At 39.3% G+C, this 15739-nt stretch overlaps 1 protein-coding gene across 5 annotated transcripts in view; it reads left to right on the top strand.

Annotated features, from left to right (window-relative positions):
* Positions 1-1675: 1675 nt before the first annotated feature.
* LOC308178411 (uncharacterized protein) overlaps positions 1676-15739 on the top strand; it is a 112588-nt gene continuing 98524 nt past the window's right edge. For 3 of the 5 annotated variants that reach the window (XR_013939742.1, XR_013939743.1, XM_080556999.1), the window contains exons 1-2: positions 1676-1769; positions 8959-9033. Coding sequence is in view for 1 of the 5 variants with exons in the window: in XM_080556999.1 (XP_080413125.1) it covers positions 1749-1769; positions 8959-9033 (96 nt within the window). In the remaining 4 variants the exon portion in view is untranslated. The remainder of the gene's footprint in view (positions 1770-8958; positions 9034-15739) is intronic. The other 2 variants (XR_013939744.1, XR_013939745.1) reach the window with 1 other exon arrangement.

The following is a 15739-nucleotide window of genomic DNA, read 5'->3' on the forward strand; positions in this document are numbered from 1 at the left end:
CCCTGCAGCAGCCCGTACAGTGCTGTGCTCTGCACTTGTAGCTAGAGCAGCACTGGTATCACACCAGTGTTGTGTCTGCTGCTGAGCAGTGCTGGCACAGCATCAGGACTCTCTCTAACCCTCCTAGGGGTGGGCAAAAACGTGAGAAAGAAACATCACCAGGGCAGCTGACCTAAACCAAACAAAGGGATATTCCATACCATATGATGTCACACTCAGCAATAAAAGGTGGAAAAAGGAAGCAGAGGGGAGGGGTGGGCTCTTGTTGTGAAAACGTCTGTCCTCCTGAACACCTGCTATGTTTGTTGAGGCCCTGCTTCAAGGACATGGTCAAGCATCGCTCATTTGTGGCAAGTAGAGAGTAATTTCTTTCCTCTGCACTTGCACATTGCCTTTACTTGTTTTGTTTTGTCCCTTTCCTCCTCCCTTTTCCCCTTTCCCTTTTTTCCCTTTAGTTAAATTGTTTAATTAATAATAATCTTTCCTTAATAATTATTTTTTCCCTTTTATTAAATTATTCTTATCTCAACCCGTGAGTTGTTCTTTCCTTTACTTCTTCCCCTCTTCTTCTAAGGAGGGGGAGTGAGAGAGTGGTTGTGGTGTTCAGCTGCCTAGCACAGTAAAACCACCACAGACTTGAAAGCTAAAGCCCAGCACTAGACTTCCTTCTCTCTGAAAGGAGTCTGCTAGCCCCAGGTGAAAGGCCAGTGAGATGAGGTGACTTCTGAGTCCACAGAGATAAGAGAGAAAGGTTAAATAGCTAAAGAAAGAGATTTAGAACATGAGAAAGTGCTTCCTGAGGCTGCTTAGTGCCAGCTTCTAGCCCTGGTTCCCAAGGCTGTCTAAGTATTTTGTATGAATACATCACTGGATAATATGCATAATAACTACTCCTTTGCAGCTGTCAACGTTTCTTCAGTTTCAAACACAAATTCTCTTAGATGACCTATTCATGTCTTCTAAGTTTCATTCCTTCAGGGCATACTTCCATGGAGTTATTAAAAAAAATTATTATCTTTCCATAAGCGCGTAACATTTGAACCTTTAAGTTAGGCCTGGAATTAAGCTCTGTTAGAGGGAATCGTTTTTCCCTTGTCCTTTAATTCTGTTGTTGTCAAAGCAAAGAATAGTGCAGACAGTGCCATAAAATTAAATAGTTAATGTAAAAATGTTTTCCTGACTGCAGCAGGGTAATATCAAAATGTTCTGAATTGTTTATCTCTTTCCTAATGAGAAAGAGTATTATAGATATTAAGAGATTCCCTAGAGCTAATGTGTCTGAGGTCCATATATTGAAAGTTTCTAATGTTTAATAAATTGTCAGCTAGCAAGCAACGGAGGATGATTTTAAAGTTTTTACATTTTTTTTCTTTCTTTTTTTGGATTTCTTTGGATAAGTAATACAAACACATCACAATGTTGCAATTCATGTCAATTCCTGTATGAAATTCATGGTCAGATAGAGATGCCAGTGCACATTTGGGAAATGTACACAGGCAGCTAGGTTCATTGTCCTCTTTTGTCTGCAGAAAGCAATCAAGAAAACATCTGTGCTTAGATAGAGCTGATTTTCATGGATTGGGTTCAGATGTTGGCAGAAGACCCATGCTCCAAGAGCAGCCAAAAGATGGTTAATTGGCTGTCAGCTCTGGAAGCCTGACCGTTAGCTGCGAGACACAATACTTATTTACAGAGAGTCACAATACTTATTTCCAAGGCAAGCAGAAAGTAGGGGAAGTCTGTGAGGAATGGGAATGAAAAGCGACAGGGTAAGTGGCACTGAAATGCTAACATCTTTTTTGCCAAAGGGGGTAAACAGAACAATGCTATCAGCAACAGCACTTATTACTTCTCCTGTTAAAATTAAACAAAACAGAGAGAAAAAAGACTGTAGCCATTTGGTGAGGGAGCTTTTTTCTGAAGTTTGTAGCAGTCATTATACTTCAGGAGCAGTGATTGTGCCAGATTTTCTGAAACTGAGCTGCTAAATGACTAAACTATTGACTAGTCTTATTAAGGCAGGTGTGTGGCTGCCTTAAAGAGACTTCAGTCTCCCTTAAAAAATAAATAAAAACACAAACAGCAGCAGAGTTTACTGCTTCTTTACAGTCCTGCCACACTCCGTTGTGAGAGAGAAAATAATGTCTTCTTCATTTTTCTCTTATCCTTGACACAACACTGAGCATAGAGCCAAATGCTTTATGGGGTGAGTTACATGTGCAAGATCTTCTCAGGAAGCTAGTGCTCATTTGGCCATCAATTCCTCCTCTCTTTATGTAGTGTTTTTAAGGTTCTGTGAAACTTTTGAATTAAAAAAAAAAAAAAGCAGGGAAAGTGAGGGTTTTCTGTTCTTACTTGTTTTTTTTCCTCAAGATTCAGGATAATAAGTATGCTCAAACTGTCTGCAGGTATTAAAGTGATGTATGAGAATGTAAGTAAGGTATTTAGTAGCTGAAGATGCTGAATGGTTTTCAACCTTTTGGAAGAAGAGAAGTAGATTCATTTTCTTCTGGAAAGAGCAAGGCTGCTGCCAGGCCTCACTCAGATGGACTGATCTGAAATTTAGATAGTGGAAAAGAGTCCCATGCCATGCCCTTTGAATTAAAGAAAATCTTGTAACATCCACTGCTTTTGTGTCTGCTGACTCTTGTTACCTCATGCTTCCACAGTCATCCACTTCTGGCCCAAATTACGTATTATTTTGTAGCTTGGTGTCTTAAGGGAAAGAGGTTTATGGGCTTTTCTGCTGTCTGTTGACCCCATCTCACTGCAAATTTGGAGTCTATTGGCCATTTTGAACTGAATTTAGCAAAGAATGTTAAATTTTGTTGAAATGTGGCTGGGTGGAGGAGGAAAACTTTATATATGCCTACAGAGTGTACTCAACTCCTAACAGTGCAATACTTACTAGTTATAATAAAATAGATCCAGATGCTCCCCTTTAAAAGGTACTCCTATACTTTAAGGAAACCGTTTTTTTTCACCATGATTACTTTAAAAAAAAAAAAGCACCAAACTCAGTTCCCACCCCACCCCCCCCATTAGATTGAAAGCATAGCAACCAATGTCTCTACCATACATTCAGATGACTTATTGTGGACATGCATGCAAGTGTTTCAGTATGCCTGTTTTTGGTCGACATTTAATATGCAGATTCCTAATCGGCTACAATTTTTAGGCTTTTGTTTCCAACTTACTGTTAAACAGTGGCAACAGTGTTGGAAATGCTCCATGAGCTTTTTTTCCGCCCCCCCCCCCCAGCAAGAAGCAATATATTCCTGGGACCTGAAAAAAACAGTTCTCCCTTTGGTTTGACAGAACGCTATCTGCACTAAACTGATATGTTAATTGAGTCTGGCAGCCTCCATTTAATTGTGACTCACTGCAAATGATCGAGTTTGTCAGCTCCTCAGTTGCAGTTCTGTTTTTGTAGTGAGAATAAAAGAAAATACGTGGCATATATAGTTTTACCTTCTTTTTTTTTTCCTAAAAAGCTCTGCAATTTTGAATATTTTATTTATTTAATAATAATTTTAATTTTAAATATTTTATAATTGTCTTGATTTTTTTCTATCCTTTTTGCAGATTTTTGACTCCAATAATTTTAGAATTTCCCTATACAATTCAGTCTCAGCACTTATTAGCAGTTATCACTACCATCACAGTAAAAAGAGCAATGCCTGGGACAGTGAGTAGCTGCAGCATCTGGATCAAATTCATCCTGTTGTAATTCACGAGGCTGTTGTCGAGTTAGAACAAAAATGAGTGCTATGACTTCTTTCCAAAAAATGTGACAAGATACCACCATGAATCAACTTGATAAGAAATATCCATCCACAAAATCTTCTTAGTCTAAAGAATTGTGGTGGAAAATAAGGAAATAACACACGTGATTAAAAACTCATGTTACTTGCCTATAGAAAGTATTCATTATCTTCTGGTTTGTATTGCACTTACGATCCAAAAAATTCAGTTAGGCTAAAGTCTTTCTGTCCTAGAATTCAAACACTTAGTTTAATTGTACCATATCAAAGTGTTTTTTAGTCCAATTTAACTGTCCAAGCTGAGATAGAGAGGGTGGAAGGGAAAACAGGGACAAATGAGAAATGATGCCTGCAAGGTCTTTGCAGAACGAAGATAGATTATTGAGACCAGTGCTAAATCCATTTGGCTGTTACCAGTTACTTGCTGACCTAAAGAAATGTTCTCCACCCAATTTGCCAATATAGTATGTTCCTAGATGCTAACACATACAATGGTTTGATTAAATTCTCCAGAAGTATTTAAGCTGTAGAAATTTCTTCCTAACTTTTGTGAACCAGAGTCCTAATGCATACATGAGATTCTGACTGTTGTGTAGCAACTCTTCTTGTAAATACATAATAATATTCTGTGTTTTTAAAATGCTTTCCTAGCAGAGGAATGGTCAAATCTTACTACAGTAAAATTTGCAAAAGATAGAGGGAAGAGCTTTAACTTGAAAAGGAACAGCGTAGAACCAGGTATGTCAAACCATTTCACAGAAATCTGCACTGGTGCAATTCTAAACTCTTGAAAAGAAGGAGCCGGTTAGGGTTTCTGCTACAATGGTCAGTGCCTGTGTTACTCCCAGAGTTCTCTCCAGTGACCAGAATGTTTAGAATTTCTATGTGGTGTGTGTTCATATGTTATCATATTATAAAAACGTAGGATTCATGAAAACATAACACCTCAATCAAAGGACACCTTTAAAATGGTCCAATAATTGGTATTGATGGGCAATACTGGTTCAGTACTATAATGAAATGCATACTACAGAAACACAAATAAGAGGAAAAGATAGTGAATTTTCTTCATCCATGTAATATATCATCTCACAAATATATTCTTAGTAGGACTGGTCCCTAATTTCTTATCTGAGATTAAAGATCATCGTTATATTCTGACATCATATCGAGAGGCTGAAGATTCCTTTTTTCCAGGGTAGGAAAATATTGTTAGAGTAACTATGTCTCTATATAGAAAAGAGTTGCGTATACCTTAAATACTGCCAATGATTAATGCTGTAGTTATTTCTATTTTGCTAATGTATAATGCTCCCTGCATTTGCTTTTGCAGTATGAAACTGCATCCATCAGTGGAGTGTTATCTTGCCAGCTTCTCCACTATTTTTATTTAACTAGTTCAACCATTGCGTTACCTAAAAGCATCTAATTAATCATGATGTTCCTAATCTTGGCTCTTATTGAGACCACAGTTAATTAAGTTTACAAATCGACATGGCAAGTTTTGATCCAGACAAATTACCTCAGAGGAGGATTTGTATCAATAAAAATCTCTGGACCAATACGTTGTTGGCTTGTGCAGTTTGTGATAAAGATCTAGCTGGGTAGTCCTCAGTCATGGATTGGTCATAAACGCAGCTGTGCAATGTAAGTCAACTTGCTGAAACTACTTCAGCAAATTAGAAGTTAGAGAATGTCAGGAGCTCTTCTAAGCTGTTTTGCATTGAAAGGCTTACCTTCTAAGGTGTTCAGTACACCAGCTCCTCCTAAATCAATGGTTCTTCAAAGTCTAGTATGGCACCACTGAAATTAGTGGGAAGAGGACAGGGACAGAATCACAGAATGGCTGAGGTTGGAAGGGACCTCTGAAAATCATCCAGTCCAACCCACCTGCTGAGCAGGATCACCTAGAGCACGTTGCACAGGATGGCATCCAGGCAGGTTTTGAATATCTCCAGAGGACGCTCCACAGCTTCTCTGGGCAACCTGTTCCAGTGCTCTGTCACCCTCACAATAAAGAAGTGTCCTCTCATGTTCAGCCAGAACTTTGTGTACTTCTGTTTGTGCCCATTGCCTCCCATCCTATTGCTGGGCACAACTGAAAAGAGACTGGCTCCATCCTCTTGACACCCTCCTCTCAAATATTCATACATGTTAATGAGGTCTCCCCTCAGTCTTCTCTTTTCCAGGCTAAACAGGCCCAATTCTCTCAGACTTTCCTTGTACGACAGGTGCTCCAGTCTCTAATCATCTTCGTAGCCCTCCTCTGAATTTGCTCCAGTAGTTCTATGTCCCTCTTGTACTAGGGACCCCAGAACTGGACACAATACTCCAGGTGTGGCCTCACCAGGGCTGAGTAGAGAGGGAGGATCACCTCCCTTGACCTGCTAGCAACACTCTTCCAAATGCACCCCTGGATAATATTGGCCTTCTTGGCAGGCTGACATTTTCCTCAGTCTCCCTTTTTCTGCTGATGTATTTGAAGAAGCCCTTCTTGTTGTTCCTGACGTTCCTTGCCAGATCTAATTCCAAATGTACTAACCATGTTTAATTGGAAATGGTTTTTACGGGGGGTTGAGCAGCTATTTACAGCCCTGCTGTTGGGTAGCCATTAAAATGAACATGAAGTAGGTATAAGTAATAATAGGTTCATTTTAGGGGATCAGTCTTCCTCTGGGAGCCTTTAGGCCTCAGCAGTTTCTGAAGGGAGACCACCACAGTGGGTGTTGTGGGCTGGTTGCTTGTGGCCCACAGAGCACCCAGGAGGGAGCTCCCCAGCTAGGCCGAGGCAGTTGATGTGCCAGAAGGTGCCATTTGCAGCACCAGCGGGCCTCAGGTGCCCTGCCCAGGCCTGGGACAGGCTGCGGCAGGGAGTTGGCTGTCCTGACTGAGAAGCTGGTGATCAGGCTGGGTGGCTGTTGGGGGTGGAGAGAAACTGAAAGAATCTTCATGGAGACACTGTGGAGATGAGTGCCCAAACCCACATTGCTGGGCAGTGAAGGGGCAGCTGGTGGGCATGCTTGGTATAGAGATGCTCAAGATGGTGGAGGCTGAAGGTTGGTGACGGCCCCTGTGAGGAATGTCATCTTCTCCTCCAGATCTGTGGCTGCAGAAGAGGCTTAGTGCCCCGTTAGCAGCTGAGGGGTGAAAGCTGTCTGGGGAGGCAGCAGAGGGACTTGCACCAGAACAACACATCTGCAGCGGACAGACACAGAGAGGGATGGCAGTGGGAGAGACCCCTCTGCGGGGCACAGAGGCCTTGACCTGCTCCCAGAGTGTGTGTTGAGGGCCCAGGGCTAGGGTGCTGTGGAGAACCTGCTGGGGTTTTCCCAAATCTGGGGCTCAAACCCCTTCTGGTTATCCCCATCAGAGTCAGCAGTAGTGCTGGGGAGGCTTGGAGCAGGGTGCCCAGCTGGGGTCTCCTTGGCCTGCTGATGAGAGGAAAGGCCTGGGGAGGACCTGGTGGGTCCTACAGGTTCTTCACCTGGTTGTGAAGCCTGTGTTGCTGATTGGGCTTTGGATTCTGCAAACATGGGACCTTTTCTGAGAACCAAGGACTGCTGGGGACAGGTGGGATCCACCTGGAAAAGCAAGGGCGCCTTTGCTAGCAGGCTGCCGGCCTGGCGAGGAGAGCTTGAAACTAGGAATGATGGGAGGGGGGTTACAGACCATGAAGTGAGGTAGTGGTGGGCAGGGATTGAAAGTGAACAGTGCAGGGTGACGGAACAAGACAAACCTCAGGAATAGTAAAACAGGGCAGAAAGAGGTCTATCTTGAGTATATGTGCACAAATAAATGAAACCTAGGAAGCGAGCAGAAGGAACTAGCTTCATGACTGGAATAACGCAGACCTGGTGGGCCAGCTCACTTGACCAGAGTGCTGAAATGGGTGGGTATTAGATTTTAAAGAAAGCAGGCAGGAAAGGTGGGGAGGACGAGGAGAAGACGCAAAGGGTACACAGAGCTGAGAAGTGCGCCAGGCTGTTGGGAAGCCTGTGGGGCAGCGCCAGAGAAGAGGCCTTGTGGGTTTGGGGTTTGTTAGTCCAGTCCCCATACTATTCAGTACTTGTGCTTCTAAATTTGCAGGTGAAAGGAATCCTTCAGGTTTTGTGGGAGATAATTGGCAATACAGTGTTAGAAACACATTAACTACACTAAGCATTTGTTGTGGAAAAACAAACCCTTATACAAATATTTTGCTTGACTGGATCTCTTATTTTTTTTCCCTGTGTGATCAATCGTGAATATATTCAGAAGTGTTTTCCCCCCAGTATCTGCAGTCTGTACTAATGGTAAAACAGCAATTCATTGAAAGACTCTGGTCTTTGCAGAGGCTAGATGTAGTACTGCAGACTTTTTGTATATTTACTATGCTACTATTTGTTTAATTCCTTTTTTCCTTTTCTTTTTTTTTTTTTTTTTTGGCTTAATTTGAAGCATTTATTAATATTTCTTCTCCACCTTGCTACCTGCTCAGCTCCACCTTGCAGTCTGAGCTCAGCAGATGACTCTAACCTCTGCTTTTAGTTTGCTAAGAATCCCAAACTAACTTTAAGCTATGTTGGTGTTTCTGTGTCTGGAGTAAAAATGTATGTATGACAGATAGATACAAATCTCTGTTCCTGTTCAATGCAGTTCTAAATAGTCTTTGGTCAAATAATATCCATCCTGCAAAAAGCAGGATGCTTGGTTGATGCTGAACCAGAGCTACATCTTTCAGGCATCTTTGCAAGTTTTATAATGCTGAATGGCTGAAGTGAGGCCAATGTAGTTTGCTGAACTACATTGCAATTTTCCCAAAGCAATTGATGAGGCAATTCATTTGGAAGGGAGACCAAGTGGTTGAAAAAGAAAATGTAATGGCCACTGAAATATCATACTGTTTTGCTGATCTTTGGCAGTATTCGTGAAGGGGTGAGGAGAAGAATAAACAAACTGAAGCACTTTGTTCTTTGGAGAATCTTAAGAGAAAAGATCATGTCCCTTGCCATACTGATTTTCATTTTAATGATAAGTCTTCTAAATATTTTGATTCGTAGCATTTTTATGTAATTTGGCTTCCTTTAATTAAATTTATAAGGAAATTGATGGGAAGCAACTTACAGCATATTAGTCTGGTAAAACACTGTTTTTTTTACACTGCTGTTTGAATCAAGTTGATCCAAAACATTTTTTTTGCTCCATTTTTTTCTAGTTGTCCAAGAAACTAGAATACTGCGGGTTCACTAAGTTTTTCTCTTCAAACTCTGCTCCAGGAATAATTCCATGTGTAAGTCTTATCTGAGCTTTGAGATTTTTTTTTTTAAATATTTTTGTCCTTAAACTGAAGGCGTTTTAGAAAAAACAAATAATTTAGATATACTGTTTTCTTTTGCTAGTTCTGAAAACACTATCAGGTGGAAATAAATTTGCGTTTATAACATTAGCTATTGTGTTACTTAAGTACAGAGAGACATCCCTACTGCTATGTTTTTCAGAGTAATGTGCTATTACTGGAACTAAATTATTCATATAAACGGGATGATTGATCAAACACAAACTACTATAACGTGAGGGCTAGAACAAGGTCAAACTTATTTTACAGGTATATGGAAACTAATAAAATCAGTAAATTACGTATGCAGGCAGATACTTCCACTCATGAATATCGTTGTTTTTATTGTTATATTTTATGGCCTCTTTTTTTCCACCTCTGACTCTACAGAGAAATAGTCTGCAATGTGCATTTATTCATCCTGGCTTGTAAGCATTTTAAAAAGCATTTATTAATGATAATATTAGGTTCAGACCCTTGTTTAGATATACACTCCTATATCATGCAAGAAAAGGCATAAACCTCTTGCAATATCCTCATACATCAAATATGGATTATACTGTTTCAGTGATCTCTGTCCCAGCTACAAGCAGTATGTTCTTAGAGGTACATAATTCACAAGATATTTAAAGCCAACTAATAATTATTATGAATCGTTTATCTGGTGAATTTCCCAGTCAGTTGCGGTATGTTATATATGAATTTCAAAATTACATGTATTATCGCTCCAAACTGATTACATCTGAATCCCTATCGCACATGCAGCAGGAAAGCAAATTCAGTGCTGCAATAAGTGGATCAAAAGGAGTGCAAGTGCAGCTTCCCTGACAAATCACACAGACAACACTGCTTCAGGAATGAAGAATTTAATCGTTTGCACTGTTCATAATCAACAGCAGCAAAAATGCGCAAAGAACAGCAAATATGAAAGTGAATGATATGAGTCTTGTATTTAGGATAGATGCAATGTAAATTGCTTCCTGACACTCACATTGGTGGAGACACTGTCTGTTTTGGCTGCGTTATTCTTTTGGGTCCTGCCTTACATGTTAGAATAATACAGTTCTATATACAGGTATATAGAGACCACATGCACTTGCAGGAGATATTTTCTAATGCATCAAAGAAACATGTCAGTTTGTTAATTAGAGCAGGGCCTGCCTTGCTGCCTCTAGGATGGGAGAATTGGTGGTGGCACGCATGGTTTATGCTCAGAGGAGCAAGCTGCTTTTCAAGCTATGCTGTGCAAGTTCTATTAATGACCTTAAAGAATGTCAGGGCATGAAGGGTTTATACTATGAAAGGATGAGATGCTGACACTGACTCTGCTGAGAAAAATATTTGTCTGAGGCTGAGCTGCCCTTACTGGATCATGCTGCTTATTTTTGAATAATAATACATAGACCCAGGTATGCCAGCACTCCATTGGTGTTGGTGAGTTTGTGCATAGCTGAACTGAGAGTATTTCTAAAGCGATAATGGAGACATCGGTAAATAAATTAGTTCCTTATGGTCCTCCAGCCAGTTGGTGGTAGCAAGTACTCTTGCTTCCAAAACTTTTGTCCAGTCTCTAAACAGTTTCTAAAAATGCCGTCTCTCTCTACCCTTCCGTAGAAAGCAGTAGGTTTGTTTTCTGTTTCACATGATGCTGCATTCAGCAGTGTTTGGTCTAGTCTCTTATCAGAGAGTTACACCACTGGGCTTTCACTGGTGGGAATGCCATACTTCCCATTGCTGTGCCGTTTGCCAAAATCCTGCTTGAGCTGGAGGTCCTGGAAACATAACCCTGGCAAAACAGGGAGTGCTATCTTCTGGAAATTTAAACTTGGGAGACCTGTAATGAACTACCCTGGAAAGACACCAAAAGGAAGGCTAATGATGCCAGTTGTGTATCTTGGTTCACGTGATTTAATGGTTGAGTGTATGGGAAATCTCCAGGTTATAAAACCTTAAACCTGAAGTAAAAGCCTTTGGTGAGTTGGGGGGGATGTAAGGGAGGGGGGCTTCATTATAATAATTGTGGAGTCAAGCAAATATTCCTTTCTCTCCACAAATAGAAACAGTAAATCTGAGAGAGATCAGGGCAAAGCAGCTTTGGGCTGTGGTTAGCAGCCACTAAGAAGCAGTCTAGAGGTGACTAAGAAACAGAGTGGGTGTTTAAATTTTATTGCAGTCATGATCTACATTTTTTCCCAATCTATTTCTATGCCCATACTCCCTATTCATTCTTTTTGCATTGTTGACTCCTTCTATTCCTTCTTCATTCTGGGCAATCCAAATTCTAGATATAGAAGAGGCGTTTCTGGATTGTCTCAGTTGGACACAGATCTGTTTCGAACATGTATTGATTTGGCATCTAACAGTTATACAGGAGCTTAGCAACTTGTGTGCAGGTTCACTGAAGCTTGTTGTACAATATTAATTTAAAAGAGAGTCATCTTCTGCACTTCCATATCTATTCCTTGATTCTACCCTGTTAGTATACTACTGTGGCTATAGGATGTGACTTGAGTTTTTCTGTTGATTGCTTTTTCTTTTAATTTCCAAAAATGTTAAGAAAAAACTATATTGCCAGTTTTTAAACTTGTCTATACTCAGCTACAATGACAGCTTAGGCTTTACCAGGACTTTCTTTAAAATTCATTATTGTAATGACTGTGTTGAAGGCTGCCTAATGTTTATGCCTGATTTTCTGAGACGTGGCTGAGAATCTTAGATAAAATTTTGGCAACAAATTAAGATAAAATAATGATCTCCCATTGTTTAGCCACATCATTGGTCACCTGCAGTGTTAAGAATTTATGTTAATATTTAGATTTTATATTATAAAATCTGCACTGCATTCCTCATTGTCTCCTTGATTTACTTGTTTCTGGATCTTCTCATCAGTTCAAAAATGCCTGTTAAAATATTTTGATCGTATCATTTGGCAATAAACATAAAAATTAAATAGATTTGTAAAATGAATGAATTAATTCATAAAATGATTATTAAACTAATGAAGGATAGTGAATTAGTGAAGATCTACAAAACTGAATGAAGTTCTCTGTTATGCATTTTTTGGGAAAAAAAAAAAAAGGAATACTTGCCTATTCAGCAATTCAGCCTATTCAGTATTCATTGATTAGTCTAGTGAAGCCTTATGGATATGATTAGCTTGTGGCAATCTGCACTATTGGATGCTGAAGAAAGAATTAACATCCAAAAATTTAAGGTACAATAGCTAGTCCTATGCTAATCGTGAATGCTAGCTTGTGCAACATGTAATAAGATCTAAATTATCTGTAAAAAGAAAAAGTGTTTATATTGTCCCAGCTGTTTGTAAAAACATTCTAAATTGGCTGTATTTGGGCTGCAGTGAGCTTCACGCTATCAAGTTTAAAAACACACTGTTTTTCCCCCACTTCTACTTGAAATAGCAATCGGGCATTCTAAACACCTCTGCGAGAGAAGTAGTGACATGGAAATTATTCTATTTGCAACTCAGGTACCTTCTCTGAGCGATCTCTCTTCGCAAGTCTGAAAAACAATGTGCTCTGTACTGTTTTTTGTTTTTTGTTTTTTGGTTTGGTTTGGTTTTTGGTGGTGTTATTGAATAAGGTTCCTGTGGCCATGTTCAATATTTGACGATTTGGGACCCAGATAAAATATGCTGCATCACATAGTTTCACTGCTCACATTTGCTATGTATTTAAATAGAGCTGAACAGGATGTTTTAGAAGAACATACTTCATCTATAAATGTCAATTTGTCAAAACCGGAATTGTGTGGGAAAGGGCTGACTTATTCCATTTTTTATTTTTTTTCTGTGGAAGAAGCTTTAAGAAACAGATTTCAACTGCATCTCATTTCAGCATTTTCAACATGCAAGTGGCAGTTTTCTTGGCTTGGAAAAAATATCTAAAATGTAATTGAATGTAATAAGAATAAAAGAAATGCAGAGAACTTTAAGAGAATGAAATAATGCTAGGAAAATAAATTAGACTTAAATACTCTCAACTTTAGTTAGACTCTGTGGCTCTTTATCCACGCTGTTTTCAGTACTCCTGTGCTCAGTAGCAGCTAGTTCATATTTCTTAACTTTGCTTGACCTAGTGCTACTCCCATTCAAACTGATAGTAAAGTAATGCCTGGTTCCATTCAAACTGATAGTAAAACTGCGTTTGGCTTAGGTCAGTCCTGGATGCTTTGAAAAGCCCATCTTTGCTCCTCAGGCAATATGCACAAGAAACAGAATGGCTACTGACTGAGGAGCTGCACTGCAAGTTGCTATCAATCCTACTTCATAATGAAAATGAAAATAGAACTGCTCCCTAAAATGGAATTTCACTGAAAAGATTTGAATGCATCACAATATCATTTTCAATATCTATGATCTTTTAGTCATGTTTGAGAAAGTGTGGATTGCTTTATGATAAAAGCAAATTTTTTTCTGTATCTTTATGAGAAGAGTTGGTGTAAAACAGTGTTCCATGCTGAAAAGTCCAGTGGAATCACATTACTAAGAATAAAACCAACAGGATTCAATAGAAATTACACTGAAATCAGTAATTTATTAGGAGTTAATTTAACTTGCATTTTAGTGTTCTTTCTGTACATTAAACAAACAAACGAACAAAAAAGCACAAAAACATATCCTACATAATTATTTGGTGGAGTTGTATTTCCTCTTTTTGTGTTATTAAAAATGATTAGTTTGACCTATTTAAAAGTTGCCTTGTTGTTGTTAAACTGTACAGCACTTAAAGGCTTGAGAATAGTCAGTAAAGGTTATTGGTATAATTTGGTTAAAAGAGAGCTTAGGGAATATATTATTGTATTTTTCCAAGCTGTGAATGACTGAAATGATTTTCTTTTTTGGCCAGTTGGGTATAGACAGAATTGATGCTGTCATGTGAAACACTGTTTTTACCAGACTTTAAAGGTTATTATATGTGGAACTGCAGAGAAGATGTCTAAGGAAGGTTATTTGTTCTTGTATGCAGTGATCTACCCTTTCTTTATTCCAGAGTAATTGTAAGAAGGGAAAGGTTATTTAAGACAATCAATGGTCCTTTGTCATCCACTGAAATACAAGTTTTCTAATTATAAGGTAAATCTCACAATACTGGCTTTGGGTTAAATGCAGACTTAATACTCTGTAGAAAAATAACAGTGCATCAATCCCCACACAGTGATGAAGTATACACACCAGGAGAAAGATCTTGAGCTAATGGTAATTCTCTAAAAACATCAGTCTTGAGCTTATTGGTAGTCAAAAACTAAATGCTGTCTTAAAAATTAATTAGGAAGGGATGAACAACAAAAAACACTCTGTCTCTTTATGAATCACATTGACACATACATTCAAATGAGGCATAGAGCACATTCTGATTCTCAGCTCACAAGACAGAAGTAGAAAAGTGGAGAGGGATGTTTGGGATGGGAGGGATGGAATCGAGTGTCTTCCATATGAGAGTGAAAATAAAGGTATTTCAAATAGAGTAAATGGATTATCTGTAAATTATTGTTGCCTCTAAAAGCATGGGTGATAGCTAGAACTTGAGAACGAGAAAGCACAAGGTCTAAAGTAAAAAGCAAAGCACAACTTATGGAACTGATTGGTGTAAAGAAGTGTGAAGATAAATATATACAAGTTCACCTATTGGGTTAGACAAATTAATGGGGGGTTGAATGCGTCAATTGCTCTTAGGAGCTCTAGAAGCAAGGTCTGGGCAGAAAGTGCTAACACAATAGAAAGCAGGAAAAGATTTGCTCCGTGCTTGTGGGAGGACAAACTAAAAATGAAGTGTAGGGAAAACCCTTGAGAATAGATTAGGTATCGCGACGAGGGTGTACTGTAACATCATGCATATGTGTGCACACAACAGGATTTTCTATTTTGTGTGCATGTACAGAAAGAGAGTTCTGTCTTTAGGAGTAACTGGGGACATGTGTACATACTTAGTATCTTTGCTTTGCTGGTCACAGAGTTCTAGTTATTTTTCAGAGACTACAGACTGTTTTATACCTGTCAGTTATTGTCACTGTAAAACTATGATGTCTCTGCTGTGTATTCAGTGCAAGATTTTCTTTCATCTTGTTTGGGCTGTCATCCATTAGAACTTGGCTTTGAAACTTATTTGCTTTGGAGGATAGGACCATACTGTTTAACTACTTGATCAGATGGTAAGTACAACTTAGAACTAACATCTGTGCAGCTGTTGGGACATTCACAAGCACTGCCAGGCCTTCTCTGTGATTAAAAGCATGTGGGGATTGCATTCCCTCTGCTGGTTTCTTGCACTCAAATTTGAGGATAGAGATCTTGGATCCTCTCTTTATTAAAGGTCCTTTCTTATTTGGTTTGAGCTTGACTTGAGGCTTTCAGGGATTAGTAGTATTAAAAGGGCTGAGCATGCCCGTAGGGGAAAGATTGCCTTCAGCTAATGGCTGTGAGTAATCCTCGCATGATGCAAAGCGAGGATGTGAAAGTTGCAGAGAGCTGTAATTCCTCTCTGACAAACGGAGGGGTCACAGTGATGCCAGGCTTCTGATGGGGGTTTGATTATAAGTGCTAACTGGCTTGATCGTTCTATGGCCAGGCCTGAAAAAGACTTAAAAATTGTCAAAGCTGTTGTCCTAGACTCTTTGTGGAGCTATATGCCTGAAGGCATACAAA

This window comes from Anser brachyrhynchus (genome assembly GCF_964034855.1).
Source record: "Anser brachyrhynchus genome assembly, chromosome: 15".
Classification (NCBI taxonomy): domain Eukaryota; kingdom Metazoa; phylum Chordata; class Aves; order Anseriformes; family Anatidae; genus Anser; species Anser brachyrhynchus.